The 21,173-nt window shown below is 33.6% G+C and overlaps 2 protein-coding genes across 2 annotated transcripts; both read right to left on the reverse strand.

Moving 5' to 3' along the window:
- Positions 1-4,004: 4,004 nt before the first annotated feature.
- LOC127221990 (olfactory receptor 4S2) lies at positions 4,005-4,961 on the reverse strand. The gene has a single exon (XM_051183917.1). The coding sequence runs from the start codon at positions 4,959-4,961 to the stop codon at positions 4,005-4,007; it is 957 nt and encodes a 318-aa protein (XP_051039874.1).
- Positions 4,962-13,917: 8,956 nt separating this feature from the next.
- LOC127221991 (olfactory receptor 4P4) lies at positions 13,918-14,847 on the reverse strand. Its single transcript, XM_051183918.1, has one exon. It carries the CDS (start codon positions 14,845-14,847, stop codon positions 13,918-13,920), a length of 930 nt encoding a protein of 309 aa, XP_051039875.1.
- Positions 14,848-21,173: the final 6,326 nt, after the last annotated feature.

The following is a 21,173-nucleotide window of genomic DNA, read 5'->3' on the forward strand; positions in this document are numbered from 1 at the left end:
AGGATTGTTAACATAGAGAAAAACCTGTCTTGAAAACAAAACAAACAGACAAACAAAAGATGATTGAATTCCACAGATAACATTTTCACCAGGACTATGATAACATCATTAAGCTGAACAATGCCAAGTAAGATCAACTTTGAACTAAAAATCACTCAGAACAATTTTGAGATGGTCAACAGAGATGATCCAGCCTCACAGATACTGCTCAGAACAAATTCAAGGTGGCTAGAGTAAATGATCAAGCCTCTCAGACTACTCTAACCAGGACTCGAGATAAGCCCTACACTATCCCATTATAATTAGTTTTGAACAAAAATAACACAGCTTGACAGTTAATCCAAATATTTCTTTCAGGATTCCCTAAAGATGCCTCATAGCCAGACAGTAGGAAATAAATTTAAGAGCATGAAACCCACCACTCATTGGATTATATATATTTGTCATTGTTTAGGGAAATTTTGCTTAGAAAAAGTTGTTGGTTATGGTCAGGAAAAAAAAGTTGTAGAAAGGTGATTAGATTCAAGGATTTGTTTTGAAAAATAATGAATATAGATATGATAGGGTAAGAAGGGTAGATTATTGAATCTACTCTGAAAAGAAAGGAGGGAGGATATAGATATGATAAGATGAAAGGTAGATTATCAAATATATATTTAAAAAGCAATTACCAGTTTTAAATATTTTACATCAGATTGCAGTTTTGTTATTGTGTACAAATATTGTATATTGATACCAATTTGAGATTACTATGTTAAAACATACTGTACAAATTTTTCTAATCATGTTCAAGGTGTTGTACCTATACAGCTCACATTTCAATGTAAATAAAATTTCTAGTCCTTGAAAGTTATTATTACTAACTGTATAAGATAAAAAGAAAAGTGAGGTTAATAATTAGTCAACTACTATAATCAAACTTATAGTCATATTAGGTAATGTCTTTAAGGTCAAACAGAGATGTATGTTAGATACATGGGTCATCTTCAGACACTTCAGAGATCTACAGAATATGGCATTTAAATGTTTCAATAGCATAGTTTTTATTTTTTATTTATTTATTTATTTATTTTAGGGCAATGGCATATGTCTGCTCCTGCCAGCACCAATAAATAATCCTATACCAGCAAATCCTAAAGAAAGGAAACTCACAAACCACTACCACCAAAAAACAGCAGAAATCAGCAATCACTGGTCATGGATACCCTTATCAGTGTATTCAACTCACCTATAAAAGGAAACAGGCTAACAAAATAGATTGGAAAACATGATCTATCCTTCTGCTGCATACACACACACACACACACACACACACACACACACACACACACACACACACCTTAACTTCAAAGACAGAAATTTCCTCAGAGGAGTGGGTTGGGAAAAGTCTTTCCAAACAAATGGATCTAAGAAGTAAGCCTATATAACTATACTAGTACTATCAAATTAGACTTTATACTAGAAGTAATCAAGAGAGATGATGAAGGACATTCCATACATTCAGAGTAAAAAAAAAAAATCCAACAATTATCAGTTCCCTAATTATGATACATTCCATTTATTTAACATTCAAATTAGATGATAAATATCTCTATTTGTCAAGTTCATATATGAGACCTTACAATTTCATTTAAAAAGTCTTTATGGGTATACAAGTGTGCACTGGTGTTGTTTCTTGTTTTCATTTTTTTACAAATGTTTTGCGTAGGAAGACATCAAAGTGTTGTGAGACTCAGAAATCAGGAAAATGTAGAGATAAAGAAATGACAATTCCTGCAAGCTGGTGGTGGCACACACTTTTAATCCCAGTGGCTCTCTGTGATTTTGAGACCAGCCTGGACTACAAAGATACACAGAGAAACTTTGTCTCAAAAACTAAAACCAACCAAACAACAACAACAAAAAAAAGAAATGGCAATTCCTTCTGTATAGTTTGTTAATTTTTACTGTACATGGAGCATAGAAAACAGTAAGTTTTTTTTCTGTACCTTTTAAGCTGTGTCAATGTCTTCTTCACATAAACCTGCTCTATTCTTATATGGTAAATAAGACCCTGTGGAAAAATAACCACACACACACACACACACACACACACACACACACATGTATACATATACGTATACATATATGTATATGTATATACACAATGATTATGGTGATGGATGTCCTCATATATTTATTTTTAACATTCGTTTATCATACTGTATGTATTTATTTGTTAAATATCAATTAAAATCATTTTATCAATGTTACAATAAAACTGGACAAGAAAAACAGATGAACTGGATCTAACTTAATCTGGAGTAAAGGCTACTATCATCTTGAGGATACTAATGGACAATTTCTTCATATCCTCTTAGACCTTCAGTGAACTAGGCAGGATCCCTGGGTCCATTATGGATCATACATGATGAGCTAGGGCCCAGAGAGTGATTAGGAGTTCCTCAGGGATTCGAAATTGAATTTCTGATGCCCATCATCTATACCACAGTCTACACTAAAGAAAAACAAATAGCTTGAAAGTTCTTCAAGTATCTCCATTCCCTTTTCTAAAGACATCTTAATTAAAGGTCAGAAACCATTTGCAAAAAAAGAACCTCAAGATGACAAAGATTTTCGCAAGATTTTTTAAATTATTATTTCTAAAATAAAGAAGTATGCCCTATTTAAAAGAGAATTAGAGATTTAGAAAAATAACAAGAAGAACGATAAAATATAATATAAAGGAGGCAAGAAGATACAGTCAAGTCTCAGATTTTATATATGTGGAGAAAAAGAAACCTCTGCAAGGACTATCTGATTCAGAAATGTGAAGGTGAACAGATGTGAAATGGTCTCATTCTACTAATTTGCCCACAAATTTGCTATGTAACCAGTGTTGACTCTGAAATCCAAACCCTCATCCTTAAACTCATCCCCCACTCTGGTCCCACATACATACACCTCTTAAGTAACATTTAATCATACAAATGCAACAATGTTATTTTTAGGCAATACAGGTATTCTCAGAAGTGACACTTATTTTCTATTTTCAACATACTAAAACATATGTATAGTAGATATAGAAGCTGAATAATTAGACTTTAGTAAAATACAATGAAACTATGGTAAAGATACATCTATATTCCATATTTACTCTAATAAGATAAATCTCAGTTTGAGGATCCCAGTAAATGGAAATGATGTACCCAGAAAACTATGTTCAGAATGAGAATGGGATGAATGGAATGGTATAACTGAAATGGGAGCTGTTTCAGATCAGGCAATCCATTATTGTAATTGTTGGATAAAAAAAAATGACTAATAAGAAATGAAAATACTATTTATCAAAACCAAACAATTAAAGCTAATATTTTGTATTCCAAATATTTTGTTACATTTTTTGCCAGTTGTCCCACAGTTTCATTATTATGTAGGGTAATATTCCCGTTTTTTGAAATCTGTTAAGAAGGCATTAACAGGGATGAGATGCTTTGATGTATATGACTATTTATTCATCTAATATACATAAACTGAACACTCAATAGATAAATACCACTCTTTTTTCATTTTTATAGACAGACTTTTTCTCTATGTAGCAATGATTGTTCTGAAACTTTCTCTGTAAAATAAGGTGGCCTGTAACTCACAGAGATCCCCCTGTTTCCCAAGTGCTGGTATTAAAGGCATGTGCTATCACCACCTAACTTCCACAAATAACCTTATGTATTTTATTAGCATGCTCTCACTTAAAGAATAGTAAAATAGTAAGAAGAGAGAGAGAGCAATGGTTTTTACATGAGCATTATTATGACCAAGTAAGATAATTATTCACATTTCCAAAACTTATCTGGACTTAAAATATTATAGTATTATCATGAGTATCATAACTCATGTCCATGTAAAACAGTGTCCCATCATTTCTCTCTTGAATCCTATGAAGTTGATGTTAATGTTTCACTAAGCAATGGCATTAGTCAAGGCTGAAGAAATTGAAGATTGCCAATTTAAATGACAATTTTCTGCTATTTTCTAGTAGTCTCCCAGGAAACCTTTCTAGTCCACAGCTTCCTCATTGCATTCTTTACTTCTGCATTTCTCAAAGTGTAAATCAGAGGGTTAAGCATGGGAGTGATAATGGTGTAAAATACAGCCACCATCTTATCTTCTGAGAAGGTAGTGTCAGGCCGCATGTACATAAAAGTGCAGGGACCGAAAAAGATGATGACCACAGCAATGTGGGAGCCACAGGTGGAAAGAGCTTTGCGCCTGCCTTCTGCTGACTGTTTTCTCAGAGACACCAGAATAACTGTATATGAGATCAGTAAGATAACAAAACTGCCCAGTGCAATGGTGCCACTGTTGGCTGTCACAACAACACCAACAATGTAGGTCTCTGTGCAGGCAAGTTTCAGTACAGGGTGCACATCACAGAAGTAGTGATCAATCTCATTGGGTCCACAAAAGGGAAGCTGTACAACTAGAGCCACTTGGATAATGGAGTGTAAGAAGCCACCAACCCATGTTCCCAGCAACATCTTGTTGCATCTCTCGCGGTCCATGATAGTCATGTAGTGGAGGGGTTTACAGATGGCCACATATCGATCATAGGCCATGACAGTAAGGATGAAGATCTCAGTGCAACCAAAGAAATGAACCCCAAAGAGTTGTAACATGCACCCAGTGTAAGAGATAGTTTTTTCCTTCACTAACAGGTCAACAATCATCTTGGGTGCTGTGACTGAGGAGTAACAAATGTCGACAAAAGATAAAAAGTTGAGGAAAAAGTACATGGGGGACCTGAAAAGATTGCCAAAGCACACAGTGAGCATGATGAGCAGGTTGCCCAACACTATGACCATGTAAAAGAAGGAAAACAACACGAAGCACACTTCTTCAACCTCTGGGTTCTGAGAAAGTCCCCAGAAAATGAACTCAGTGACATTGTTTACTCCTTCTAACAAATATGTTCCTGAGGCCATACTCCCAAGAGGCCATTACATTACCTGAGGAGAAGTAAAAAGACCCACATTCATTTCTATTTTATAACAAATGAAAAATTATGATGTCTGGAAGTGAAAGGTGAGCACTACTTATACCTTCCACACTAAGGGCTTCAGTTTTAATGCATCTTCTCTGGTCAGCTTACCTCAGTGCTATATTCCCATGCTCTTTTCAATTCAGATGACAAGGGAAGTCCAAAGAAAAAAGTCTACATATTGCAGTATTTCATGACACCTGAAAACTTGCTCCCCTGTGTTTTAAAGTTTTTACATCAGTTCCTAAATGTACTTGGTTCTTAATTTATACACAATTTCTAATAAATTTCAAACAGACTACTGTCTGAAGTTTCAGGAAATTCTAGCTGCATTTTTTAAATGCAGAAATGAGAATTTTCCCTCAGATTTGCCCTGCTTCATACTGCCCTGCCTGGGTGTCACATCTGCTCAAATATCACAAGTAGCATAGCAGAAATCATCATGAAGTGAAATTAGGACCTCCCATCAGACTTCATTAGTTCAACACCAATATATGATGTTACAGAATGAAACTTAAATTAGATATATTTGATTCTGAAATGCTTCTACTATATGTCAGATGAGACCTTCCTTACTTCACTTGTGATACAATAAAATATTAAGTCATTATTATTTGTCATAAAATGTCATTTCTACAATGAAATTAAATCACTCCATAATTATAAAATCACCACAAAATTGTGTAGAATAGGTAATGATAAGAGAATATGCTTCAATGTGGTAATAATTAATGATAATAGAAGAATCTTCTGAAAATGAAGTCAACTTTGATCAAGATAGAAGCAAAGACCCAGGTAATTTCTTCTGCTGCAAATAGGTGCACTCCAGGATTTCTCCTCAGTTTCCTTGACTTGATATTTAAATACCTACATGAAACAAAGAGAAAAACAAAACCCAAAACAAAAGAGGTAGGGCTTGGCACTTTAACATTCACTTTTTTCATGCATCCTCATATTTACTGCTTCATGTTAGCTACACTGCCTGGGGATAACTTGGAATTCAATATGTCTAGAAGCAGCTATCATTCAATTGGGCTGGAATTAGTCTAAGGACAAGACAACATTTTATTTTAACATTAGAATCACAGGCATTCTAATGGGTGTCACTGATATAGGAAAGTACTTGTGGATAAATTTGTATTAATACCAATTTCTAGATGCTTTCTCAAATCAATGCAAGGGCATAAGTGATCCCTGTGGTGGTGAGCTGTCCTGTTGGGAATGCATCTTTCAAGGTCCACTGTGCTTATTCTTTCAGGCACAGACTGACTCCTGCAATTTCAGCTGTCTTTTTCAGAAAGAGCTGGGCAACCACCAGCTTCCAGAAAGCCATGTGATGTGTTATCTTCAGTTTTCTGTTCTTATTGAGTAACAAGAGGTATTCTCTTCTCTAATCTTCACCTTGCGGATATTTGTATATATGTATTGGTAGCTTATGGCTATTATAAACAATACTTCTGTGAACATTTCTGTGCAATGTTTGTCATTTTAATGTATTATAAATAAATTGGGAAAATGGACAAGAGAACAGAGGTAGTCTAATCAAATTGGGAATCAACCTTAGTTCCTATTATGAACTGCTTTTTTTTTTTTTTTTCATCTTACTGATTTCAAAAAAACAAATTATTCAACACCAATGAACTCCTACCAGATAAGTTTAGAGTAATTGTTACTGCGTTTCCTGATTTGTTTATCTGGAACAGATAGACACACATAAATTAGATATTATTCCTATACTGTCAAAAGCACAGAGACCTGGGGAAAACACTCTTCCTCTAAGGCAATGTGCAACTAAAAGCCTCCTCTACATTTTTTTTTTCAGCACTTCAGACTTGAAGTTCTTTAAAATGCCTAGCATTTTCTTATTCCCCTTTATGACTCACTGTCTATAAGGCAGCATAAATACAGATAAGTCATTCTATTATCATTGCCATTATAATCTTACACTTCCATTTCTTAAAAAAGAACAAAATCAAAACAAACAGGCATTTAAATTTTATTATAAATGGAAAAACTTGACAACCCACCCCTTCCACAAATATTGTTTTCTTAGTTTGACATGAAGGACAGATTTTGTTGATATTTTCCAAATGTGTCTAATCTCACATTAAAAAAACAATCTCCATAAATAGTGTAATAATCCTAAATAATTATAATAATTAATACCAGAAAATCCATGGTCTTCTCAGCACAGGGGTCCAGAACTCAATATTCCTTTTTTCAGGTCTTCTCTTTCACTGAAATCAGCCTGGTCATTGTGCCTTTGGTAATAAATTCACCTTCTTCTACTTCTTATGTAATGTGGGTAAGGAGAGGAAAAAAAAAACAGTAATGACCTTAGGGAGAACATATTCCCAGAGTCTTCCTCCATGATCAAAATAAAATTACAGATCAAAAATGAATTTCAAAGTTTAGAGTCTGTTCAATTTAAAATTGAATAACTATTTTAAATTTAAAGGTTCTTCAATTCTCAGCTAATAGACATAATCTAGAAAAAAATTAGCAAACAGAAATAACATTTTTATTATAACTTTATTATTTCAATGAATGCACATTCATAAGTATACTAAATAATATGTTTATCATATTGCCCATTTATCCCATTGGTTAGGTTTGAATTTCTCTACTTCTAACCAACAAAATAAAAGCTAGATGCAAAGAAAAATAGATAGAGAAATAGGCACTCTTAAAGTACTTGACCAAGGATGATAGTATACAACTTTAATTCTAACACTAAGGAGGCAGAGACATAGGTTGTGTATAATTTCAAGGTTAGCCTGGTCTACATAAAGAGTTCTAGGCCAGCTACAGATACATAGTAAGACCCTGACTCTGATTTAAAAATCAAACAAACAAAAGAAGCAAGACTGGGGATGGGAGATAGATTTGGAGCTGTGCTGAACTTCAGCAAACCAATTCACTGGAAAACTTATGGGTATATGTATCTGCAGACAACTGAGCATCTAATACTCCACAACCTGCATTAAAAAGTTAGTGACAGAAAATAAAAATAAATAGAAAAAAAAAGAATATAAAATAAAACACTCCAGGTTTTTTCAGAGTTCTCAGGCCTCTCACTGACACATTAATTTTATCTTTGGTTCTTATGCAAAATAGCCATACCACATGTGGTGACTACAATAGAGACTTAGTTTCTAGAATAAAAAAATGATATAATTTTATGAGTCTATTTTATCTATGGAGCATAAAGTTTCAGAGATTTATCATACAATTTTATTATTGGAGATGTGTTCTTATTTCTCTTACTAGCTTATGGCTATTATAAACACTATTTCTATGAATATTTTTCTGCAATTCATACACACAAATATTTTCAATTGTCTTGCATAGGAACCTATAACTATAACCTAATAAAAATAAAATTATGTCATTTGCAGGAACATGGTTGAAGCTAGTTATCTTTGTAACAAAATAAGCCAGAAACAGGATGTAAAATGTTACATTCTTTCATATTTTATCTCTAATGGAGTTTATCTATGTCTCTGTCTATCTGTCTATATTGTATCATCTATCTATCTATCTATCTATATGTGTGTGTGTGTGTGTGTGTGTGTGTGTGTGTGTGTATTAGACCAGAAGAGGAGCTATGAAAGAGAAGACTCTAAAGGTAACTGAGGAAAAGGAAGTATAGGGTTATAGAAGGAAGGAAAAATATTTAGTACTGACTATATCTATCTGTGTATAAACACAAACATGTGTTTGTATATCTGTGTATGTGTAAAATTGATAAAAAAAAAACAGGTGGTGCGAGGGCAGATGGGTTAGAGAAAGGATAATGAATTAATAAATATGATCAAAGTACAACAATATACAATTAGTTACATACATACATGTATACAAGTATGAATTTCATAATGAAGACCACTATTTAACTTTAATTATATTTTTATTTATTTTCATGTGAGTGTACAGTAGGCAGTCCACAACAGGAGAGAGAAGTTCAGTGTCCAAATTGTAGGAGAAGGTTCACTGTATTTGGGCCCCAGGAATCAAGGTTCTTCAGGTTTGAGAAAGGTGCTAGAACATTGTCCTCAAGCCCACTATTTTATATACTAGCTAAAAATCTTAATTAATTAACTTTACATCCTGCTTCAGTTCCTCCTCCCTCTTTCCCAGTTTCTCCCTCCAACACTTCTGTTTCCATCTCTGAAACCACTCCTCATTCCTCCGTATTCAGAAAAGTGGCAGGCTGCCTATGGATATAGACAAAACATGACATATCAAGTTGTACTAAGACTAAGAACTTTGTCTTGTATTAATGCTGGGAAAAACAACACAGTAGGAGGATGGGGTGCCAAAAGCCAATAAAAGCCTCTATTCTCACTGCTAGGAGTCCTAAAAGAGGACCAAGCTACATAATTATAAAATACATGCAGGGTGCCTAGATCAGTCCCATGGAGGTTCATTGATTGTTAGTTCAGTCTGTGCAAGCAGTTATGAGCACACATTAGTTGAATCTGTGAGCTTCATTTTGGTGTCCTTGACTCTTCTGCTTTTTAGAATTCTTCCTCCCCATCTTCTGCATGATTGCCCAATGATCACCATGATGTTTGTCTGTGGATCTTCATCTGTTTCTATCAGTTGCTGGATGAAGCCCCTCTGATGAAAATTGGGCTAGGCATTAGTCTATGAGTATAGCAGAAGAGTATTAAGCATCATTAAATTGACATTTTTTTTTCTTCCAGTCATGTTTGGTTCTATCCTAGGGCTCTGAAACATCCACCCTTTGGGTCCTAGACTCCAGGCAATGTCAGAGCAGAGTTTACTCCTGGTGTGGGTTTTAGTGTAGATCAGTCACTGCTTGGCCATTCCCTCAATCTTTAGGTCACCCTTACCACAGCTGGACAGACTGTAGAGCAATAGACTGATATCCCAATCCAGCCATATTAAATCCTGCTTACTCATGGGAGGTGAACAAGTCAGACCATATATCCACTGTTGCTAGGAGACTTAGTTGGAGTCATCCTCATAGATTCTTTGGAGATTCCCTTGCACTAGTTTTTTTTTTTTTTTTTTAACTGATCTTGAAATACCCTCTCTTTCTAGTAGTCTCTTTTAGTACTAAACCTTCTACCTCCTCCCATCTGATCACTCATGTACCCATCCCTACCTGCTCTTGGCCAACTCACAAAATCTCAATTTCCTCTTCCCAGGTAGAGCCAGCAATTCACTTTGAAACATCCTTGTTACCTAGTCTCTCAGCATCTGTTGATTGTAGCTCAATTATCCTATCTTTTACAGACAATATCCAGTTAGGAGTGATGTAGCTCGATTAGGCTGTATTTTACAGCTAATATCCAGTTACGAGTAACTACATATAATATTTGTCTTTCTGGGTCTGGGTTACCTCACTCAGGATGACTTTTTTCTAGTTCCATCCATTTGCTTTCAGATTTCATGATGTCATTATTTTTAACAGCAGAGTAATACTCCATTGTGTAAATGGACCATATTTTCTTTACCCATTCTTCAACTGAGGTACATTTGGGTTGTTTGCAGGTCCTGTCTTTCACAAACAAAGCTGCTATTAACACAGCTGAGCAAGTATTCTTGAGGTATGATGGAGCACCATTTGATTATATGCCTCAAAATAGTGTAGCTGTGTCCTGTCGTAGACTGAGTCTCAATTTTCTGACAAACTTCCATAAAGTTTTAGCTGAGAAAAGACTTTTGGGATTTTATTTTAATTTCATGATGACTTTTTAAACATCTCTAATACGTGAGGAAACTATTGTGCCATTGTAGACATTGGCTTCAAACTTGGCATACCGAGTTCTTATGGTGTTTATAACCCTCCGTTACAATGCCTTTAATTTCTACATGACCTAATGAAGTAATATTTAACTCTTTATGTGTTTAATGTTTTTCATTATGTATAGAAAAATGAATCTCTTTATTACAAATATTGCTATTATGTATCTGCTTGTGTGAGCAAACATTCTTGGCAGGGTGTGCAAACTGAGTTGACTGAACAAATTTGGAAATTGCATGTCTCCTTCCACTATTTTGGTTCAGAAAAAAAGCTCAGAACATTAGAATGGTGGTTGGTGCTTTTAATCTTTGAGACATCCTACCAATCCCGAAGTATCATCTTTATGTTCTGTGCACTTGAATGTGTGAGTCCTCTGCTACTGTGAACATTTAGCATGTATTAGTAATGTCTCCTCCCTTCTATTACTGGAAACCTGTATAGAAAAGGTTTCCTTAGACTTGTTTCAGAATTGACTTATTTTTAAACAACACAAGATTTAAATATTACAAGCAATCACTTTTGATTCATAGAAGCTTTGATAAGATTTTCCTAGTAGTGCTTATCTGGGTGTTAATCTTGTTAACATAACCATATGAGTTACTCTGGGGAGATACTTTTGTTTGGCTTGTGTTTATCTCCAATGCACATGTTGCTGTTTCCTTAGTTCTCTGTTTTCCCCCCCCACAGCATTGTTAACAATATTTGTATTCATTAATATGTACCATAACCAATTTATTTAATCCTAGACATGCTAATTTGTTTATAACTGCATAAATCTAATATTGTCATCCTAACATTTTTCTCTCAAGTATCCTCTTTTTAATTTCAATTATAATTGCATTATATTTATGAGTACACTATATTTTAAATTATCAATATTTTAAGTATTGAAATACATAAAACTCTAATTCGAGTACTATAGAAACACCCTGCAAAAAAGAGACTGAGAAGGTTATACTGCAGATTTATAATGGATTTAGTATCCATTAGTGGAACAAACAGACAATCCATTAACACAAGGAATGATTCTCATAGTCTGCAAAATTGATTATAACTTGTATGGTATGGTCCTTACACACATTCTTATAATAACATAATAGACTGTGACATTTGAGAAAGGATTCTCACAAACTATCTTATAATAATAAGGTAGACTTCAACTTGTGTAATTTGTGCTATACATAGTCTGAAATGTACATGAGCATGTCAAACGAATTATCTTGTAGATGAAATTTGTGATTAAACTTAGAATATGTAATGCTTAAAAGAAACAGAGAGGGCTTCTTATATAATGCTAACATATGGCTTTTACTTGTTGGTTACATAAAATGCTGCATATAAATTCATAAACAGTATACGAATATTTATTTGCAGTATTCTATGGCTTTATTGTTTGTAATATCCTATATAATTTACTTAGTGTTTCTCTGATAGAACACCATGACCAAAACCAACCTTGGAAGGAAAGAATTTATTACACAATACAGGTTACAGTTCATTATGAAGGAACCAAGACATGAACTCAATCAAAAAGTGCAGACAGAAACTAAAGCACATACCATGGAGAGATGCTCCTTACTGGCTTGTTTTCCGTGGTTTATGCAGCTTGCTTTCTTATATAACCCATGGCCACTGGCCTATGTATGGCACCACTCTGAGTGAGCAGGTAGCTCTCATATCAATTAGTAAACAATAAAATATTTCATCGAATTGCTCACAGAATAACATGCTGGAAGTAGTTTCTCAACTGAGACTCTCTCCAGGTGACGAGTTTAGAACAATTTTTCAAAAATAACCAGCACAGTAGCATTTTATTCATCTTTGTATGATGTTATAACATGAAAAATATATCTTTAAGTCATTTTCAATAAAATATAGTTTGAAGGTATGCCAGCTGTGTGACAATGTTCCTCCTAAAAGTATATACTTTCTTATAAAACCCCAGTATCAGGAACGAGAAGCTTCTGTTTGAATTGTTTGTTAGAGAGTCCCAGAAACCCTAGCTAACATATGCTACTGCTATTGTTCTTGGTGCCTTCCAAAGAAAGAAGGTAAAATACAATTTCTGAAGATATCACACTCTTTGGACACAGGATTTGGATAAAATGATCTATACCTGGAAACCTCCTCACTCAGGACTAGTTCTTATAGTTTCATGGGGAGCTATGCAATCTGCAATTAGTGAATAGCAAACATAATCTTATTGTTCTGTCTGACCAGCAAACCAACTGAGCAACCAACCAACCAAACAAAACAAACCCCAAAAACAACAATAACAAAAAACAGCATGACAAGATATTCCAAAAATGGCAGTAGTGAACAAAAACTACAGTAGTGTCACTTGTATCCAGGGGAAATAAACAGTCACCCACTTCCCATTTGAACTTATGGCTTACTCTATAAGAGAAATTCATGTTTGACACTGAATGTTTTGTCAGCCACCTACAGATCATGAGGCTATGGATCCTAGTTGATAACCTACTATTGCCCAGCTATTACATCAGTAAAAGTTGTCACTAAATTCTAAATACTAAGTATGGGCACAGATAAGTGTATCTCTCACTCCTCTCCCCATCAAGGAAGCTTCTGTTTACAGCAGACAGAGACCATTACATAAAGCATAAATGGTTAAATTATAGAGATCAGCAGGCCATGGAGTGCTTGCCCCCAGCAAATATATTTACAGTACAACACTCAAATCAAAGGGACTTCACAAACATGGTGTAGAAAGATCATAAGAGCCAGAAGACTAGGACAATGTGAGAAAGTTTCTTAAAATAAACAAGATCATAAAATGAAGAGGAAGGCAATGGATTGGATCTGGGGTGAACCTCAGGGAAAAGTTATATATGGTCAATACACATTTTATGAAATTCTTTAAAAATACATCATTTTTTTTTTAAAAAGCTTATTTCATTGTCAGAATATAGTCCTAATAATTATGTAATTTACAAGAAGGCTTATGTGAGTGTAATATCCAGTTTATTGATTGAAGTATCCATGTAAAAAAATAAAACAAGAGACCAGATGTGCTTTCTCTCCACTTACCTTTCTATAGAACAAGAAAATTATTTTGCATGCATTGCCTTATGGAATCAGTCACAGATAACAGAAGCGGCTCAGAAATTTACCTTCCTTTGAGAAATACTTGATGACCCCAAACTTTCTGCAGGGCATTCTTCATCTCTTTGTTTCTCAGAGTGTAGATAAGAGGGTTGAACATGGGAGCTATTATGGTGTAGAAAAGAGCAAACACTTTGTCCTCTGGAAATGTGGTAGGCGGTCTGATGTAAATGAATAGTGCAGGTGCAAAAAACAAGACCACAACAGTTAAGTGGGAACTACAAGTAGACAGAGCTTTTCTTCGGCTCTCCACAGAATATGCCCTTATAGTATACAATATGAAAAAATAAGACAGCATCAAAACAACAAAAGTCACTAAAGCAATTAAGCCAGAGTTAGCAATGACTAAAAGACCTATTATGCGTGTGTTTGAACAGGCCAATTTCAACAAAGGATACACATCACAGAAATAGTGATCTATCTCATTTGGGCCACAAAATGGTAAGGATACGGTGAGAAGAAGCTGACTGGCTGAGTGCACAAATCCCCCTGTGCAACAAGCTATGATGATCATGTTACATCGATACCTGCTCATGATTATGCTGTAATGCAGTGGTTTGCAAATGGCCACATATCGGTCATAGGCCATCCCTGTGAGAATAAAGATTTCAATTCCCCCAAATAGATGAGTTGTAAAGAGTTGAATCATGCAATTATTATAGGAAATTATTTTTCTTTCTGCCAGTAAGTCAGTCATTAACTTAGGGGTCACTGTGGATGTGTAGCAAAGGTCAGAAAGTGAAAGATAGTTGAGAAAGAAATACATGGGTTGGTCAATGAGCTGAGTGCATGTGATAGAAACCATTATGAGTACATTGCCCATCCAAATAGCAATGTAGCAAAATAGAAAGAATACAAAGCAGAGGACTTCAGTGTTCTTATTTTGGGAAAGTCCCAACAGAATAAAAACTGAGATATTACTGCTTCTATCCATGGTTCAGTGTAGAGAGAAAATGCAAGTCACCTGAAATGACATAATTGAGTAATTTATGTTTAGAAGTTTCTTCTGACATTTTGCTGACCATATTCTTTCTGATGTGCTAAGTAGGTCTAATCTAATCTAAGTAGCCAAAAAAATCAGGTTGTAAAAGCTGATGTTCAGTTGCAATAGCTTTCAGGACTCTGAGAAAATATGACAGTTGTTTTCAGATAAATTTGAAATCAAATTGAAATAGTGTTCTATAATTGTCCAATGCAACCTTTTGTCCAAATCCATATACTATCTAGACAGTGAGAAACATATATAACTGTTGTTAACAGAGTAAGAAATTTCAGTTTATACTGTGCTCCTTTATTCTTTTATAATCTACCTTTACTTTACAACAACTTTATGTGATTCCCAATAGAATATAATATATAACCTGCTCTGATAATAGGTATAGCATTCACAGAATAATACAGTGAATATATTTCTGAATTCCAGTCATTTATTAAGATATTAGGAAGAACAATTTGGTACACTTAACACTGAAAAATGCAATAGTATTCAAGACATTACAATATTTTGAGCCTAGTGTCTTGTAATCTATTTCCCAATTGTGTTCCTTCACAAAAGATAAATTTAATTTTAACACATAGAAATATATCAAGAGTGTGACTCTCATTATCAGTCAATAATAAACATTAAAATTTGAAAGACTTGGCCACAAGAGCTATGGAAATTGTGGTATATAGTGCCTAGGACTAGTACTAGGTTGCTTGCATCATGGAAAAGGCAGACTCATTAACAGTTTGTACATTTAAATTTTCGCACTTCTAAATGAAACATCTTAAAAGTAATTCTTATCAAATAGTTTCAAAATGTGACTTTAAGCTGCATTTTCAAATTCTATATTACATTTAGATTTTCAATTAAATACTGTTTAAATTCCTACTACTATTTGATTTATTATTATTATTATTATTATTATTATTTGGATAAAACATGTTTTATTCAGGGAGAATTCACTTACACATTAAACAGGTAACCACCACAGATTCCCACTCTACGAATGTCACACAGGTGCTCCCTGTGCTCCCTGCAACCAAACCAGGAAGCAAGAGAGCAATCTGGGGTCTAGAACCACAGACCTAGCCTTCTGCTTCAAGTCCGTACCTGTGCTCATGCCCAATGGGCATGGTCAGTGCTACAGATGCTGGTGGGGTGCATATCTCACTACAATTCCCCTTTTAGTCTAAAGAAAAGATATGCAAGACTATATGTGAATATAGCAAATTTCAAGTATGCTCTAGGAGAAGGAATTGTCAGAACATACACACTTAAGACCTATTGCCAGTGATGCAACAAGAACATTTGCTTTTATTTGATATATTATTAAGTAATACTATCTTCACATTAAAAATTGTTTTTTATTAAACATTATGTTTTACATTGTTTCTCTTTCTCCAACTACTTTCAGGTTATTATCATCTCTCAATCAACACAGCTCCATTCACTTTCCCCCTCTTTAGAGAACAAACAGGCAAACAGACAAAACAAACAAATAACAAGCAAAGAAACCCGATTTTAAAAATAAAGAATGAAGAAATAAAAACACACACCACACACACAGCATAAAAACACTAAGTTGAACACTGTGATATATAAGTAAACTATAAGTAAGACAAGAAATGCCAAGCAAATCAATATGATGCAAACATTCTGCAAAAATACCACTGATCTTGCTTTTTATGATACTGAATATGAAGTGAAGACTTTAAGTTCTATAGTGAAATCCAAGAAGAGGATTAAAGGTACAAGGTTTTTTGAAGTGAGTTCTAATCTTTCTTCAAAGCAGATAATAGTAGTATTTTGCCATTAGAAAAAAAGTTATGTGTTTTAATTATTCTTAAAATAGATTAGTAATAAAAATTTTCACAAATAGAATCACACACTTTTGTGATTTGTATATCTGTATATCACATAAATATTTTACACACACAGAACAGATATATATATATATATATATATATATGTTACATATATTATTAAAGCTTATGGAATTCTCAGACACTATCAATCTGTTCCTTTTCACTCATTTATTAGGCATTTATATAAACTATATTGCTGGGACCTTAAGTTTCCTTGACTCAGAAGGCTAAAATTAGTTTTTTATATATTTTTATTTATAAATATTTTGAGATTACTACATTTCACCTCCTTGTCTTCTCTCCAAACAATTTTATATGCCCCTCTTTGCTACCCTTCAAAATTAACTGTTGTTGTATTGGTGCTTTAAGATTTTATTGGTAAGGATTTAAATATTCTTTATAATTTAGATACCTCCTTGTTTTACACAGTAAATCAACTGATTTCATATATGATCCTTTTGGATTTAAATTTAAAATGATGTTATTTGCTTTTTAAAAAAGCACTTAAAAGTTGAAATAAAGATGTATATCTTAATTTATTATTAGAGATTTGTTCTGAGCTTCAAACCTTCAAAATAGATAAAAAAGAGACTTGTTAAAATATTTTTGGAATGGCAGCATTGTGATATTAGTGCTGTTCCACTTAGAAAAGTAAATAAAAATAACTATAATCTTATCGTGGTAGATACTTATACATGGTAACAGCCAACATGTAGCCAACTATATTTTGAAAATAGAGTTTTTCTGTCCCTAGATCCTGAATTCAATACCAAACCCTTAATATGTTCTCTCCAAAGTCAATAAAAAGTAGAGAAAAACTGAATATTAATTCTGCATTGCCAAGTTTCAAAGTCTGTATTCATGTTTGAATTAGTCAAGCAAATTGATACATTTTTCTGAATTTCAATGTTTGCTTCATAGCCCATTATTTTAAATAGAAAACTTTCAATTAGAAAATAAAGCTATACACTAATTTGTAGTCTGCTCACAAATCATGAACTGAATCAGTTCCTAGACCCAAAGCTAGCGCTGGAAAGTCACAGGTACACAGTTCTTACAAGGTTTGGGGTAGCAATATATCTTACCTTCTATAGAATGATTGATTAGTGATTATTCTCAAGTATTGGTCATGTGAAAAATATAATGTGGGAGGAGAGAAATTTGAATTTTAGTCCAAATAATTTCACTTCTTAGATTCAGGGCTTTACATTTTTAGGTCATAAAATTAAGGAGGTAGAATGAATAGTCACTGAGTATTCTTCATGTACAAATTATTAACACAGAGGAAATATTGTTTCCAATATCACAAATTTATGAATGACATAAGAAATTGAAATTATTTACTTATATATATATATATGTCCTATTTTATCTTAAATATGTAATTTTGCTTTATAATAATGTCTGTCCCCTGTCAAGAAATTAGTCACATAACTATTTAAATTTTTCCTTACAACTTCTTCCTGGAAGGCTTCAGCACAAATGGCAATACTTATATTTTCCTTCCTATTTGACAAATCTTATGAATGAGAAAATACAAATTGAGTACCTATGTGTCAGCTATCAAATCAATAACCCTTTAATTATAGGAAGCTTTCCATTCTTGAGAGAAAGCATTTCAGACACAAAATACTATTTTTGTAGCAAAATCCATTATAACCTCTATAGAAACAATTTACTTCTAAGAATTTAACACTCAATTGTTAAGATATTCGGTTAGCATTATTTCTTAAAGGCAGATTTTAATTTCCTCTGAAGACAGTGCTAATGGAAATTTTATCATTCACATATGCTCCAGTTACCAACTCACCAGTTTAGCAGCATTCTTTGAGATCCAAAATGTCAGTGCAAATTCTGAAACAGAGTTATAAATGTTCCATAAAAATACTGTTTCCCATTCATGACAAAATTTTCATGATGGCTAGGCAATTTGCTGATTATGCAATTTGTGTTGCTTTTCCCTTCTTTGTAATACAGGAAGGAAACTGTAGCTATCATCATGCTGAGAACTAGCCTCAAGCAATTTACACAGTGCTTTTTTATTATGTTCTCTGGGGAGATGCTATATGTTCAAGTGTGTATTATAACTTTATTTTTAAAATTCTGGATCTGTAGTCCAGGGCATTGCTTGTGACAGGCAAGTGCTCTGATACAAAGTTGCTTCAGTGCCTTCTGTGTGCTAATACATTTCCAGTCAACTATAAAGAATAGATAGTGAATGTTAGAAATAATAGGTTAATCATATCCTGTGTAACTCATTTATAGATAGATTTTACTATGATTTTCTACAACAGATACACAGAAGATGCCTAACTCTACAATTATAGATATTTTGTGTACCAAGGTTAGTGTATCCTCCACAGCCTACTCTAATGTCATTTTACTTGAACTAAGCTTACTTGAATTTCCTTTGTGTATATATTATTCTCCAATAAATTGTATTAAGGTATCCAGAAAATATATTATTCTATGTATAATTCTACAGCTAGTGTATGTGAGAGACGTGGATAAAGACAGGTTTAAGACAATCTAAGCATTAGAAATATGTACACCAAACTATATACAAAACAAGAGGAGTGATGGCCTGACAAGAAAGTTCTGCAAATAGTCAGATAGAATAATCACAATTAATTGTAGTATTTCACTAAAATCTATAGATAAAAAAATAGTTTAGACTAATAAATAAATAAATGGAAAGATAAATAAAACCTTTATAAATTGTAATTCTAAAAATGTACTAAAATAAAAAACTTAAATAATATATAGCTGTATTTAGAAAAATGCAAATAAATCCAAAACTATCATTCTGAATAAAGTTCATTTCCATCAGGACCAAAGAAAAACTAAAACCAGGTACACTGAAACTGATAGAAGAGAAAGCAGGGAATAGCCTTCAATTCTTTGGAGCAAGAAAAATACTTTTGAATATAACACTGCTATCATAGCTCATCAATTAATAATTGTGATCTCATAAAACTGAGAAGCTTCTATATGGCAAAGGACAGACAGTGTCATTCAGACAGGCTATAGAATGGGAGAGAGAGCTAATATCCAAAAATATATAAAGAGCTAAAAAAGTGGGAATCAAGAAATCAACTCAATTATGAACTGGAGTATAGAGCTAAATAGAAAATCTCAAAAGAGGATTTAAGTACTAAGAAGCACTTTAAAATGTTTAACATCCCTAGTTACCAGGGAAATGCAAAGATTGCATTTTATAGCAGTCAAGATATCCTAAATCAGTAAAACATATGACAGCTCTTGTTGGCAAGGATATAGAGTAATGGCAATATTCATACTTTCCACACGAGACTGCAAACTTATACAGCAACTAGCGAAATCTGAGTGGTGTTTTCTCAGTAAGCTGAACATAGATCTACCTGAATATGTAGATAAATAAATTGCTTTTAGATATATAACTTAAAGGATATTATATCCTCTATATGTATACTATAAGATACTTTTTCAACCATGTTCACAGTTGATGTACCAGTAATAGCAAGGAAATGAATGTCTGTGAAGAGTTGAATGTATAGGGAAAATAAAGTACATTTATACAAAGGAATATTACTTACAATTTTAAAAATTCTTAAGTGAATGGACGGATTAGAAAAGGCATGATTGAGGTAAACCAGACCCAGAGGACAAATATAGTATGCATTTGATTATTTGTGGATATTAGCAGTTAAGTCTTTGATAAGCAATGGGACAATGGTGGTAGGGGCAAATACATTCCTCTAGGAGGATTAAATGAGAAGGGGGATTGCAAATAGGGAAAGAGTGAAGCAGCAATATGGGCCATTTGAAAGGTTCGTATGAAAATGTAAAACAGAATAAGCTTCCTAAAATATATATTTATATGAAGGGGATGTAAATGCAATTGCCAAATAATGGGGATACACAGTTCCAACTGGACATCTCTTGCCATCAAATGAGACTTTCAGTGATGGGGATGTCCTTCTGTATATATTTCTCTTATTTTTTGATAAATAAAACACTGTTTGGTGAATAGAAACAGGAAGATAGGCAGGGGGAGAAGACGAGGAGAAGACTGGGAAATATTGACAGGGAAGATCACCAGAGAATTGCAATATAGTCAACAAAGTAGTCAAAAGTCCAAACATTCTCTGGTAAGCCAAGACCATGTCGAAATATATAGATTAATAGCAATTTGTTAATAATTAAGTCAGAGCTAGCCAGTCAGAAGCCCTAGTCATCAGCCAACAGTTTTATAATTAATATAAGACTTTCTGTGTTTATTTGGGGCTGAGAAGGGCAGCAGGACCAGGCTGTACAAGAAAGCAGCAGCAACATCTGAGAACCAAAAAATGGGATATACAAATATACATAATCTTTTTTTTTTCCCAGTTGAGGTTCATTGGAAAACATAAACACCTAGTCTATTACCAA

Source organism: Phodopus roborovskii, unplaced genomic scaffold (genome assembly GCF_943737965.1).
Source record: "Phodopus roborovskii unplaced genomic scaffold, PHOROB, whole genome shotgun sequence".
Taxonomy (NCBI): Eukaryota; Metazoa; Chordata; class Mammalia; order Rodentia; family Cricetidae; genus Phodopus; species Phodopus roborovskii.

Coding starts and splice junctions, on each gene's coding strand:
- LOC127221990 (XM_051183917.1), bottom strand. CDS start 4,961: ATGGCCTCAGGAACATATTTGTTAGAAGGAGTAAACAATGTCACTGAG.
- LOC127221991 (XM_051183918.1), bottom strand. CDS start 14,847: ATGGATAGAAGCAGTAATATCTCAGTTTTTATTCTGTTGGGACTTTCC.